The sequence below is a fragment of the Stegastes partitus genome, unplaced genomic scaffold (genome assembly GCF_000690725.1).
Source record: "Stegastes partitus isolate 25-593 unplaced genomic scaffold, Stegastes_partitus-1.0.2 Scaffold2122, whole genome shotgun sequence".
Lineage (NCBI taxonomy): Eukaryota > Metazoa > Chordata > Actinopteri > Pomacentridae > Stegastes > Stegastes partitus.
This window is the reverse complement of record NW_007579853.1, coordinates 2,351-16,059: the sequence shown is the minus strand read 5'-3', so window position 1 is coordinate 16,059 and position 13,709 is coordinate 2,351. Positions and strand designations below refer to the sequence as shown.

The 13,709-nt window shown below is 44.3% G+C and overlaps 1 protein-coding gene across 1 annotated transcript in view; it reads left to right on the top strand.

Moving 5' to 3' along the window:
- Positions 1-13,090, top strand: part of LOC103374025 (latrophilin-3-like) — a gene marked incomplete at both ends in the record, with an annotated part of 81,323 nt that extends 68,233 nt beyond the window's left edge. Inside the window, 4 exons of the mRNA XM_008304040.1 lie at positions 1,042-1,225; positions 7,653-7,775; positions 10,559-10,764; positions 12,914-13,090. Of these exons, the coding sequence (XP_008302262.1) occupies positions 1,042-1,225; positions 7,653-7,775; positions 10,559-10,764; positions 12,914-13,090 (690 nt within the window). The remainder of the gene's footprint in view (positions 1-1,041; positions 1,226-7,652; positions 7,776-10,558; positions 10,765-12,913) is intronic.
- Positions 13,091-13,709: the final 619 nt, after the last annotated feature.

Genomic DNA, 13,709 nt, shown 5'->3' with positions numbered 1-13,709 from the left:
ACAGTGCATCTTGTGGGTGTCACAGGTGTACACGCTGGCATTTGAAGCAGAGCAAAGGCGGCATCAGCATTTGAATAATTCTTTCTCAGATCCGCGGTTTCCTCGGCGGAGCGTGTAAATGTTACTGTTATTAGCGGGGCAGGAAATTCTCCAAAAAATGATGCATTTGACCACCTGCTGTCCCGTAATGGCTCCGAAACTGCCTCGTTTCCGGGGGCGGTCGGGCTCGTTTGGCTCTTCGGAGCACCGGGGATGAATCGCTCCGCTTGACCAATTAGCATTCCATTCATAAATCTTGCCATTGGCATTTTTAAATCTTTAATGGCTCTTAATTTTTCATCTTGTCTTGAGGATGTTCTTGTTTCCTTGTTGCTTGCTCGCTCCAGCATTGTTGTGGGGAGATTAAAGAAGGCGTAATAGTCGTTCAATGCTATTAATATGCAGGGGAGATGGGAGGTGAACGGTTGCGGATAGTTGCTACCAGCGAACACCTTTTACATCCATTAGAATGTCTGTGTTGTGTTTTTTTTTTTGGAGTGTGTATTGGGATTGTCTGCATGGAAGAACATTTATCACACCAATTAAAGACTCTAGCCTCAAGTCATGTAAGAATTGGCCTCTAGTTTAGTCTAGCATTGGCTCTGATTCATTTACATGATTAATTCTTCCTGTAGATAAAAGGAAACAGCAACAAAAGCGAGCTAACAACACATCCAGTGTCGTTACACATTCAGGTGTTGCCGCTACTCGCTGGCAGTCCATGTCCAAAAGCAGAACTTGTTCACGAATCGGGGAAAAAAAAGAGTCATGAAATCGCTCAATAGGAAGATGATTATGAAATTTTCAGTTCGAATGGAAAAGAGAAAGCGCTTCATGCTTCTTCCCCGCGCGGTCCCACTGGATTGTGTGATTTGTTTTTCAGCGCTGAACTCCCTTTGATCTTTCTTCACTCATACCATTTACCAAATCACCATGTCAAACAACAGCGGTCCCAGGCCGGCTTAGTTTCTTCTCACTAAATCGATGATTTGGGCTCCCCAGGCCATGGTGGAGACGGTCAACAATCTGCTGCAGCCGCAGGCCCAGGCGGCGTGGAGGGAGCTGAGCACCGGCGAGCAGCTGAGGGCCGCCACCATGCTGCTGGACACGGTGGAGCAGGGCGCCTTCGTCCTGGCCGACAACCTGCTCAAGACGGACATTGTGCAGGAGAACACCGACAACATCCGTGAGTACACGTCTTGACGCTTTGCTGTGCATCTAAAGATATGAACAGATCCCCTCCGGACATGTTTGAAATCCATACGGTGGAGCCCAGAACTATGAATTATAGTTGATGCTTACTTGATCAATACATACAGGACATAAATGATTGAGGAAAGAGGTGCGGAAGGTGCTAATTGTATATATTTTATTGTTTATTAAAATGCCAAAATTATTCATACACTCTGTTAGTAATCAGCAGCAGAACCTTTAATTGCCAATAAATCAATCAAACTGTAATAATTTCTAAGAAGCTTTTTTGGGTTTTGGACCACTTCTTTGATCTCCAAGTCTTAGAGTTTGGAAGGCTTCCCACCAATATCAGTATTGTTGTTTTTATTCAATTAAGCGTGTCCTGATCAAGTTTAATTCATTGGCTTCTTATGTTTAGCATCTACAACATCCAGTAAAACCTCCAGAGATCATGTGCACTTTAAATATTGTAGATTAGCTCTAGTACCTGTTGCATTTCCATGTTGGCTTGCAGGTTGTTTCCCATGATTGGCCTTGACCCTGATCTTGGATTCAGGACATCTCGATGTTTAACCAGTTCTCGATTGCTCTGGCTCTGGTTTTTTTGGATCCCTGTCTTACTGGATGGGTCCAGGTTTTCTGCAGATACCCTGAAATTTTCCTCCACTATCTAAACAAAGTCCTTTTTGTCCTCACAATGCCCTTTGGTTGGACCGGGCCGCCTGGTCCATCGGCTCAAAAACACCCCCAAAGCGTGGCGTTCCCACCACCACCATGCTGGACCATGGGGACGAGCACTCCTCCTGTTACCTGCCAAATAAAAACCACAACAACTCCATTTTTGTCTCGTCCGACCGGCAGCTTTTTTCTTTGTCCAGGCGGATTTCTGCAGTTGCTAGAGGAGCTTCTGTGCGTCTGTCTCGGAGAGTTTGATGATACTGCGGCCAGTAATACTTGAAAACACTTGGCTTTTTTAGCCTTTCTCCGTCTTGTGAACAGCTTCAATTTGCTGTCTCAGGAGACAAAGTCGCAAGCTCATGGGGCTCTTTGGTTTTGAGATGCAGTCGACTCGTAACTACCGTAATTTTCGGACGATTGGGCGCACCTGAATATAAGCCGCACCCGCTAACTTTTGAAAGAAAACAAGGCCGCACCTGTCTATAAGCTGCAGGTGTCCACGTTGTAAGATGAGATATACGTACCGGTGACATACGCAAATATATAAATGCTTCTTTCCAAACAGTGCCTGTAACACGGCCGGTTAAAAATACCCTACCAGGAAAAGCCATTGATCACTGTCTTCATCTTACTCCTGCGCACTAAAACCACTAAAGTCGTCTTCTTCAGTGTCACAGTTGAACAGCCTCAGAATAACTTCGTCGCACACTTCCTGTCTTTCGTTGTCGCTCTCGATGTCACTTTCGTCTCAAGGCAAAATCGTCAAAATATCCGTAAATTAGTCGCGTCATTGTTCAAGCCGCAGTGTTCAAAGCTTGTGGAAAGAGTAGCGGCTTATAGTCCAGACATTACGGTAACTGGAGACCTACTGCATTGGCTGTTCTCAGCTTTATAGTCTATTAGCTCATTCTGAAACATAAAGATAATTCAGAACGGACGGTTGCAATTTCAATACCATCGATCACAGCAATGTCTTTTATCACTTGTTGATGTCATTTCCAGCCAGAAGAAACCAACTGATCAAATGAAACCTCACCGTTAATCAAAGTTTGGCATGCATATGAATAACTTTGGGCCTGAGTGTATCAAATATCAAGCCTGGAATGGTAATTTATGCCTTTTATGGTTTTTCCCATTCCCACAGCATCGCGTTCCGGGACCCATTCGGTCCAATGAAAGTTGCTCACTTGGCAGAAACACCGTGTGCGACACCGTGTTGTCGACTTTTACAACTTTTTTGGGGTCACGTGACGCCGCAATTCATCAAAATTGCCCCACAGCTCGGCACTGTTCTCCACAAAGAGGTTTAATTACCCCCGTTAAAACGCGTTGTCGCTTCATTGAGGAAAAAAAAAATCCAGATTATTTAAACGTGCGAATGCTTCTCGATTCAAAGATCCCTAAAAAGCACCAGGTGGATGCATCACAACTGTGTAGGACGCGTACCGGAGCGTGATTTGCCTTTGAAAAAATCACAAAACCAGCTCGCAGGTAAAGTATTAAAGGCAAGAGAAAGTTTTTTTTTTATTCACCTCTCGTATTCAGCAGCCGAATGCAAAAAAGCAGTCTTCTGGTGTCAAACTATTCATGTGAAGTGCCAATAATCAAACCCCGTTTCTGAGCGGAGGAGGTCTCTGGATATCTGGATTTCGCTTTTTATTGTCTCAGCGATGAAAGCCATGAAAATTGTACGCCGGCAAGCAAATTGCATTTAATTTGGTCGCCTTTGTTTGCGCGCGTAAACCGGCTTGGACAGAATTATCTTCTCAAGCTGCTCAGAAACAGATTATTAGCTCATCTGGAAGACTCGGCGTTGCCAATTACCATCGACGATTAGAAGATAAATCTAAATAGCTGGATGTTCGCTGCTGCTGCGATTCGCTTTTTGGTGTTTTTTCTTCTTCTTCCTCCTCCTGTGCATGTGAAAGCCTTTAAACCGGCGCTGCTGCTTCTCGTACCGGGGCGGGTCACAAAGTTCACGGTGCAGCTATTGATCCGGGGTACTGCGGTATCGACAGGCGAGCTCTCGAGGCGGCGGATCAAGTGTGAAGGTCACCGGGGCGATGCTTATTTTTTTTCTTGCGGGAGGTTAAGTCTGACGGTAGGCCGGCTGTAAATTGACAATTATCTCAAATAACTGTGTTTATATTGGTGTCAGTTATTAGGCAGAATTAAACCACTAGTCGTGCAGATCAGGGGGATCAGCGCTCGTTATTCAGCGTATAAACACCACAGATGATGGAGCTACCGTCAGTCCCATTCTGCCCCCGGTGGGGCAACTCCAAGCTGAGAAATTTAGAATTAATAAATCTGCATTTTTTCTTTTTAGCGGCTAGCGGGGCAAAGGGTGGGATTAGGGGGGTCAGGATGTATCGCCCTCGTCTCTCCCTCTCTCTCTCTCTCAACTTCCTGCTGCCATGGCAACCTAAAAATATAGGTCTGCCGACTTAAAAGGAAGCGAGCGTAAGGAGAATTAATAAAATGGGTTTTATTGTATCTGGCACACAATTCATCGGGGTATTAAGGAGATTCTGGGCTCGTTTGGAGAGAGAGGGGAGACGAGTGAGGTTTTATAGCGCATACTGGTAGTCTGGTTAATTATGTGCTGGTGACATGTTTACTAGGCCTTATCTCTCCGTTTCCTTTTTTTTTTTTTTTTGCCGCCAGTTGGCTCCTGCAATCCCTCACGCCACGCCGGGGTAGTTAAATGACGTCTTTTAAACATTGGTAATCACTGCGGCGGCTAATTATCGATCCCCCTCGCTTGCATGTTCGAGGACGCTTCCTCGACTATTGTGTCTGTTTGCGTCGCTTCGTCTCGTGCTTGGCGTGATAATCTCGCCAACAGATTCCTGCCGATTAGCGCGTTATTTAAACCGCCTTTGAAGGTATAGCCGTCGGGTCCGACAACTCCTATGGCATCAAAGAAATTCCCCAAAGCCCGTCGTAAGCTCTTTTACACGATCGCACGAGGAAAAGCAGAGAGGGAGAGAGGGGGAAGAAAAATGCTTCCTTTATTCAAAAGGCAGGCTTGGAATCCAGGGAATGGCGAGCTATCTGGGGTATTGTCTTTGCTAAGTTGAATAGGAATGTATCAAACCCCCTCTGGCCTTTAGAAAAAGCACAAGAGAATGTTAATACAAAAGATTTTTTTTTTTTAGGAGAACCGATGGGAAGCCCGGGTATGAGAACAGATACAAAGGGAGGATTAGATGTGCCCTCTCCGTAGCTCTTGGTTGGCACTAACCTTTATCAAAGTCAGATGTGTCACAGTCCACCGGCATCAGATCGTCAGCTGAATGCGTTATCAGGCTTAATTAAGTTTCTGTTTCTTGCACTTGATCAAGTTGAGATTCTCCACCCCGGACTAATCTGTCAGGTGCTGCAGAGGAACTGCCGGCGAAGGCGGACATGTTTGGTCGAGATGCAACTTTGAGAAGAAAAATGTAGTCAGACGTGATCCGACAGCGATAAAAAAAAAAACGAGCGACTGCTAGAAGTTTACATCATGTAGAACATGAGCGGCTGGTGGGCGGTGGAGGCCACCGGCGTCACCGCCAAGGTGTCGCAGCGTGAATATGACTAAATCATGGCAAGGAGCCGGTGATTATGCAGAAATCAGCTTTTTCTTAAACAAACTAAATATAGAGCGTTGAAGCTTCAGAGGCTCCGGTAGGTGGGTTTTATGCCTTTAGTCGGAGCCACAGCAGCTGTTCCTCTGATTTCTAAACTCTACTGAGCTAACCTCTACTAGTGGTGCTGCTGTGTTATCATTAGTATTATTGAAGTGAAGACAGTCTCACAAGTGGTTTCTTTAAAATGATGTGAACATCTGGACCGCATAGAATGTTTTAATGGCAAGTCTGTGATGCTGCGTTGTAAAGAAAAAGTCTGAACAGAAAAGAAATATGTTGCTTTAGTGTTTAAAAACCGTGAAAATGTCGTCAGATGTCTGGAAAAGATTATGAATTTTAGCAGATTTAAATACAGCAAAAGAAAAATATAGTCAGAAGTCATACCTTTGTCGTTTTGACTATTTTCTTTTAGAGTCATCACAGAAATTAATCAATTTTTCTGTGATTTTGCTAGATATGATCAAAAAATCAACAAAAAACAAAACAGGGAATATCTGTAAAAGAGTTAAATTATTCAGAATTAAATGATTAATTCTTAAAATACATATTTTTTTATGTTTAATTACTCTAAATACCTGTGAAACAAGTATACTTCTGATGATTTAAATAAAGTGAAAATAGTTTAATTTTACAGTCAAACATTACTGATTGTACTGTTTTCGATGTGAATGATTTTTACAGTTTTGACCAGATTTTTTTATAAAAAAATTTGACAGTCACATGTAAATTAATGCTTTCTTTCATTTTGATTTTAGCTGATATGATTCATATTTTACCAAAACAGGGGGGGGAAAAATTCTAATAACATTATTTACCAATTATGACTAAATTACAGCAAATAAAAATCTGTTGTTGTATTTATTAGAATAAATACATTTTTAGCATTTTTTCCAGTCAAACATTGTAGAAATAATCATTTTTATTGGTAATATATTAACAATCTTTTTGTTTTGTTTTGTTTTTAAAGAATGTACATGTAAATTAACACTTTTATCTGTGATTTTACTCGTTATAATCTGTAATTTACCCAAACAGGGGACATCTGTAAACTTCTATTAATTTTTTAAACAAACAACACTTAAAAGCACTGATTTTTTTCCAGTGTATTCAGCAGAGATCAGGTCTTGTTGATGTATTTGTCTAGAAAAGCGACGCACTAGTGGCTAAAACATCTAATCCTTTAGCATTACCGCATTAAAACAAGTAATACGTCACTGCTTGTCTACTTACACCCACCATTTGGATTAAGTCGTGCTGCTTCTCTTCGGAATGTGACATTTGTTCAACTTCTTTTCTGTACTTCCACCTCAGAGTGGCTTCATCCGAGTGCTCTGGGACTTAAACTGACATTTAGGAATTCCTAGACGTCACGCAGGTCAGCGGTACTTGAGATTACGGCGCGCTGGCCTACTTTATTAAATTGAATTGTATCATACCGTAATAACTTTGATGGAATGAGCTTTTTATTTCAGCCGGCGCTCCTATCAGCAGCTCATTTTCCTCTGCCGCATGACAGCCGAGTCTTTGAACCATAAATTAGGAGCTCGCTTCAGACGCAACAGCTGTTGAGCTGCTGCAGAAGCGAGCTCATCCTTTCCCTTCGCCGCTCTTTATCTTCCCCTCGCATCTCCGGCTCGCTCTGCCCGGCACGAGGACGCCTCCAAACGAAGACGGGTGTTTTCGGTTCAAGAGAGGACGCCATCACCTGAAGGAGGACGCCAACCTCGAGAGTGGAGAGCGAAGCGGCCCTTCGAGGCGGAGATGCAGTGGTTAATAAGCTCCTACGCAGAGGAGATAAGGGTTGATAGCAAAGAAAACACTGCAACTTAAACAATCAATCAATACTGAGAATGATCAGTTTCTTTAATTAAATACCCAAACCTGCCTTGGTGGCCTGTGTTGGATCCAACAAGACACCAACTGTGATTATCTGCAAGACAAAACAGGCTTCCAGGAGCCTTTTTTCTGAAACTTTACTCGATTTCAGTTGCCAAAAAAAACAAATTAGTCCCTTGTCTGGGTTCCAAAATAACTAAATCCAAGAGTTTTGCAAACCCAGTTTAGTCTTGTCCTGTATTCGCCACTAACCGTTGGGTTTGTTTGCAGAGCTGGAGGTGGCCAGGATGAGCACGGACGGAAACCTGCCCGACCTGAAGTTCCCTCAAACCGGAGGCCAAGGCAACTCCATCCACCTGTCGGCCAACACGCTCAAGCAGCACGGACGGAACGGTAAGAAATCCAAACTGCTTTTATCGTTTTCCTCGTATTGTTGCTGCGTCTTATTCAGGGTTGTGATGAATTTAGCAGACAAAATGCGACAATGGGAATATTGTGTTGCATGAGACACTCTCAGGCGCCTCAGATCTGCTGTAATTTATCATTTCACTTGGGTTTTTTTTGCAGGAATTTTTTATTACACATGCCTGTGAATGGCTTTCAGTTCGACACCCAAATCCTTTGTTGATCTACATACGAGGCGCTCGCCGCCTTCAAATGGGGCCCCGGCCGTAGAATTAGTGGCATTCAAGCGCCACCTCTAAACTGTAAATGAGGCAGTTAGACACAATGCGTAGCGATCTTCGGGCGCGGCGCAGCCCCATCTTTTACACTTTTATTATCGGCTCATGCAAATCGGAGTCGATCTCAAGCTGTGCCCGGCGTCTCGCAGCTGGATGACTAAAGCCCGAGTCCAGCCGGGCCCGGGCGGATCATTATAGCAGGGGTGGCGGATGTTTCCCACCCGTCATCCGGCGCCGCGGCACCCAAATTGTTTTCTTTTCATCTGATTGAGTGATCTCGGTCGCGGCGGGAGCAAACTTTTCTTTCATATCGGTGCTCCGAAGTGAGACGGCGGGAGGTGGCGAAGGGACGAGAGGAGGAAATTATTAACAGGAAAAATGCTCCGACGTGTTTGTGGTGTGGTGTTTTTTTTGAATTAAACTGTTTGTTGATGGAGGAACAGTTCCTTCTCCTTTTTCTTTCCTCGTGTTGGAACTCCGCTGGCAACCTTGACACCCGTCTCATTTTTCTGACGGTGAATTTGCGATTGTTGTGTTAACAAGGTTTCGGCTGAGTTATTATTTGCGGCGTTCTTTTTTGTCGCTATTTCCAGTCTTTTTCTCGCATTCCTGAAATCCGACGGTCCGATCTGTGAGTGAATAGCAGGAAGCTTCACTATAAAGCAGAAAACTGTCACATTCCAAGAGTGTGTCGACGACAGCGTGTGGACGTTGTGTACGTGGTTTCCTCGTGGCGCTCAGGCTTCACACAATGATATTTAATAGTTTGAAGAAGACTCTCTCCTGTGTCAACACGGTAATCTCCGATGAATAAAAGAAAGTCAACAAAGAAGTGGGTTTGTGGAGGTGCTTGGCAGTCAGTGCCGCAGAGACGCTCACTCGGCTGCATCCGTCAGTGGCTTCCAGCTTAAAATAGGTGAGAAGAAGAAGAAGAAGAAGAAGAAGCTGGCAGCCCGTTGCTTTCAATAAATCCATTTTGCTAACTCACACCATAAACATTGTTTATTGTCCCAGACTGGATAATATGATGCGATACGATAAATTTTATTGTCTCCACGGGGAAATTCGTCTCGGACTCGAGTGCTGCACGTGTGGAAAAGCCCAAATTGCACATATTGCACATTCCATCACAAACCGATGTCGCTCCGTTCTCCTTCAAAGATGTGTTTAAAAGAGGCCGATCATTGGAAACCTCAAATACCAGTAAAATGGTCCAGTAAAGTGGCAGCTACAAGTCTGTAGACGCTGTCAGTCAGGTCAGACTAACCCCAAGAACTTCAGTAAAAAGCAGCTGGATTTTTCTTTTTGGTTCTTGAAGACGTTCCACCACTAATCCACGAGGTTGATCGGAAGTCCAGATGTATGTGTGGCCGCCTCAAGGAGCAAAAAGAGTTCTATTCATGTCCTTAACCAACGCCGTGGGGAGTTGTTTTGTCTCGCTTCCTCTTTTAAACATCTCCTGGCTGTATATCCACTCATACTCTTCACACTAATGTCCGGTGCTTCAGTTTGAGTACATCTCTTTGCACTTACTCTGCACGCTCTTATATATTTCCTATATTACTCGCCAGACATTTTCCAATCAATGTTTTTTCGGTCTGCGATCCAATCTGAGTCATTGAGTGTTTACGTTCTGCTGATGCTCGATACATGAGATTATACACTCCTAAAGTATTGTAGGTAGTTGTTTACTGTTTGATACGGTAGCAACCGGAGAAGACGTGTTGGCTAACGGGTAGCATTGTTTAGCTAGTAAAGGAGCCCCATGACAGAGACTTGGATGAAGTTTATTGAAGTCAGGCCACCAACCAAGTGTTGACTTTAACTGGGCTGTTGTCGGACGGATGTAAAGAAAGGATTGGACATAACTTTTTTGGCTAATCTCAATCTGTGGATCAGGTTTTTGACGTCCCTTATCGCAACCTCATAGCAAATTGGCTTCTTGTTGTCTCACTAGAGGACAAAAAATGAATTTAAACAGAGTCTCTTATGGCATGAATTTAGATTTGAGCATTAACACGTTTCTTAGTTGGGGGTGATCGCTTCCTTCGGTCTCGACACAAACACTGGTTCATGTATTAGCTCCAAAAGTCCAACAAGAAAACAAGTGAAGTACCTTTAATAAGGGAGTGGATGAACCCAGTTAGCAACTGCCTATAAAGGACACTTTAAGACCGTGGCTATTTATTTGTTCAGCATCACAGCTGTTTTCCTGTTGATTGGTAAATTCTGTTGTTCCACAAAGATAAGAGCACAAATGTTAGAGCAGTTGTTTCACTCTGCCTGACATATATAAACTGGACATTTGTGCAGTAAACGTGAACGGTTTCAGCAGAATCAGAGCTGTCCGAGTAAAAAGGACAGAAAAATGACTGCAGCCGGAGTCTTGACTGGATGCTGTTACGGCAGCACATAAACGCCCGTCCTCGCAGTGTTGCTGTGTTCAAATTGTCACTTTTTTTCTCCCCCCTCCCCGTAATTGTCTCCTTGCAGGCGAAATCCGAATAGCGTTCGTCCTGTACAAACACATCGGGGTGTACCTGTCGACGGAGAACGCCAGCATGAAGCTGGGCAGCGAAGCCATGGCTACCAATTACTCCGTCATTGTCAACTCTCCGGTTATCACAGCCGCCATCAACAAGGACTCGAACAAAGTCTACCTCTCTGACCCGGTCATTTTCACCATCAGACATCTGCAGGTAATTCTTCCCGTCTGTATGTTTGTGTATCTGAGAGATGCGTTTCCACTCGGCTTTGATGTGAGTGCCTCTGCATCTAATGTGCTCTTTGTCTCCTTCCCTTTGTTTACACAGAAACACACTTGCACATGCACTTTCTTCATCGAGCCTTTCATCATAATTTTCTGTGTCCCCGAAGCATGACAAAAAAAAAAATAATAATCCCGTCTCAAACCAAGAAAATTAAGTGAATATGAAGAAGTTTTATTCCTGGAAAGGTTTGAAAAATTAAATTGCGGAAAAGAAAATTGCTCGCAAGGTGATGTTAGGGACGCACGCTGTTGTTGATTAGTCTGAGCACCAGCCTTGATCTCCTGAATAAACATCCGTCATATTCGGCCTCACTGGAGGCTGCTTAGTCATTGTGGGGAGTCGTGACTTTTCCCTCTTGACTCCATTATCTTCTCCACGCTCCGCTACCCTCGAAATATCCCTGTTTTGTCTACAAACAGCGCCTTCAGCAATTATCAGAGATGTCGAACATCCATAAGAGAATTTGCGGCGGGTCTCGCGTGTAGGAGGGACCTGGAAGAAAAAAAAAAAGCAGCAACGGCGGAAAAAAGACTCAGAGGGATGGAGCGAGTGGAAAAAAAATAAAATACAATAAAAGAAGGGGTGATAGCTTTTGTGGATGTCAAAATTAAACGGTGGGAAAATGTCAGGGGGACAATGTCAGCGCAGTTACTGCTCTGACTCACCTGCCTTAAGAGTAATTTTTAATTTGGACTCTCTAATTTTTACTGTTGGTCTAATGTTGGGGTACTGGAGCTTTTATGCCCTTTTTCTCGCTCGGATCAAGTCGTTTCAATAAAACGGCGCCCTTTCGGAGGAGCTGCCAGCCGTTTTCATCGTAAACATCCAGACATTTCCATACAGAGTGTAGTCTGTGTACACCGGGGGCTGTACAATTAATCGCACAATAATCATGATTATAATTTTCCTTCCTCAATTAATTAAGCCTGATTGGATGCAATATTGACGCACGGTATTGACTGGCACATCACATCAAGGCCTCCTTATTCCTGCAAACCAATCAGAGCGGCTGTTAAGAGATTCCCGTTTAAGCGAGATTATTCTCTGCAGAGCTAAAAAAAAAAAAAAAACTTCATTCGTCTCCGAAACCGTCATAAATAACGCCGATATTTGTGGGGGAAAATAATCAGACCTGTGCAGTCGCAATAAAGCGGATGATTGTTTAGGCTTCCGTACCGAATCAGAGGTATTTATGATTTATCTCCTGCATGCAAAAATCGACTTCTATCGACTTTGCCCTTGAAAACGAATGTCAGACGTGTTTGTTTCCTGTATTCCTGCAGTTAAGTCCCCCTCTCAACCATGAGGTTTTGGATCACCGGTCTGCTGGGATGATGATGTGTCCTCTAGTTATTGTTTCGCTTCCTTGCCTCGCCACTTAATGGGACCAATTAAAGTCATTAATGGGACGGAGGGTCATCCCATCTCCTTTGCCGAGGAATATTTTACGCAGGGTTTGGGGTGTGTGAAGGGTAAACGCAATCAGCGGCAAATTTACATTCACAGAGGATAAGGCTTATCGGGCCTAATCACCCTACAGCCAGTGTGAAAGTATGAAAAACCTGCGCCGTGTTTATAGCGCGACGGCAGATAACCTTGGAAGCCGAGGGAGTCGCCGAGGAAGGGATCTCTTTGTTTCTAGAAAAAGAAATTGGACTCGAGAGAGGGGTTGAAGCACACACACACACAAAAAAAGAAAAGAGGCCGGTGATGTTTCTATTTATCAGCAGTTAGGTTTTGTTGTGCTCGTGTGTTACCCAACCTCGAGGATGACTTTTATGAAATGGCAAGCGAGATAGCAGAGGGGGAGGCGTCATTAGGACGGCAGACAGCGGCGGTGCCCATTAAACAGTAGGGCAGTCCGTCGTCACGCAGTGAAAGTTAAAGAGAAAGGTCAGAAAACACAATGAAAAACAGGCATGTGGGGCCCGCTTGATGCTTTATGACAGCACAAGCACCTGCGAGTCACTTCAGACGGCGAAAGGGGGAGAAATTAGCTCTTTTTGAGGATGGAGCACAAAGGAAGGTGGAGATATTTCACACCTAATTGTGTCTTCTTTCCCCCTCTTTCCAACAGCAATCTGAGGAGAACTTCAACCCCAACTGTTCGTTCTGGAGCTACTCCAAGCGAACCATGACGGGCTTCTGGTCGACGCAGGACTGCCGCTTGCTGGGAACCAACCGGACCCACACCACGTGCTCCTGCACACACCTCACCAATTTCGCCGTCCTCATGGCCCACGTGGACGTCAAGGTGGGCCTTTTATCCTCCAACCTGTCGAAAAAAGTGCATTGATTCATCGTATTCATGCACAACCAGACCATTACGTGACGAGGCGCTGGCGAGGAGAGATGAAGGAAGTGTGAATCTGTGAAATAGGCCGATGACAACAATGCGTGAGTGTATATTGATTGCACGTTAAACCTCCTATGAAGTCGTCTGGCCGTAAGACCGGCTGTTTTGTGCGCGCAGCTGTTTCAGTGCAGCAGCAGCAGCAGCACAATGCTTTCAGAAATACTTTTACTTGGGTTTTCATAAATGCTGATTTGTTTCGGCCTTCAAACCTTTTGTGAAACTCGATGAATGGGCATTTGTTGATCAGCGCTAAAGAAATGCGTCTCTGCCCGTCCTTGTGCCGTCTCTCTTTGAACTGTACTTTGTTGTGGCGCGCAGGAGAGTTTGGAAGATTCAATTTTGGATCTTATTCAGGAGGCAATTAGCTTAGCATAAAGGGAAAAAAAAAAACAGCTCTGGGCAGAAGTGGCCGCCGAGTTAACCCCTAAAAAACCCATCCATGTGGAGGAAAAGTTGCACGTTTAGGTTTTTATTTTCTCTTGAAAATAAGTCTTTTGCTGCAGCTGGAGCACACCGG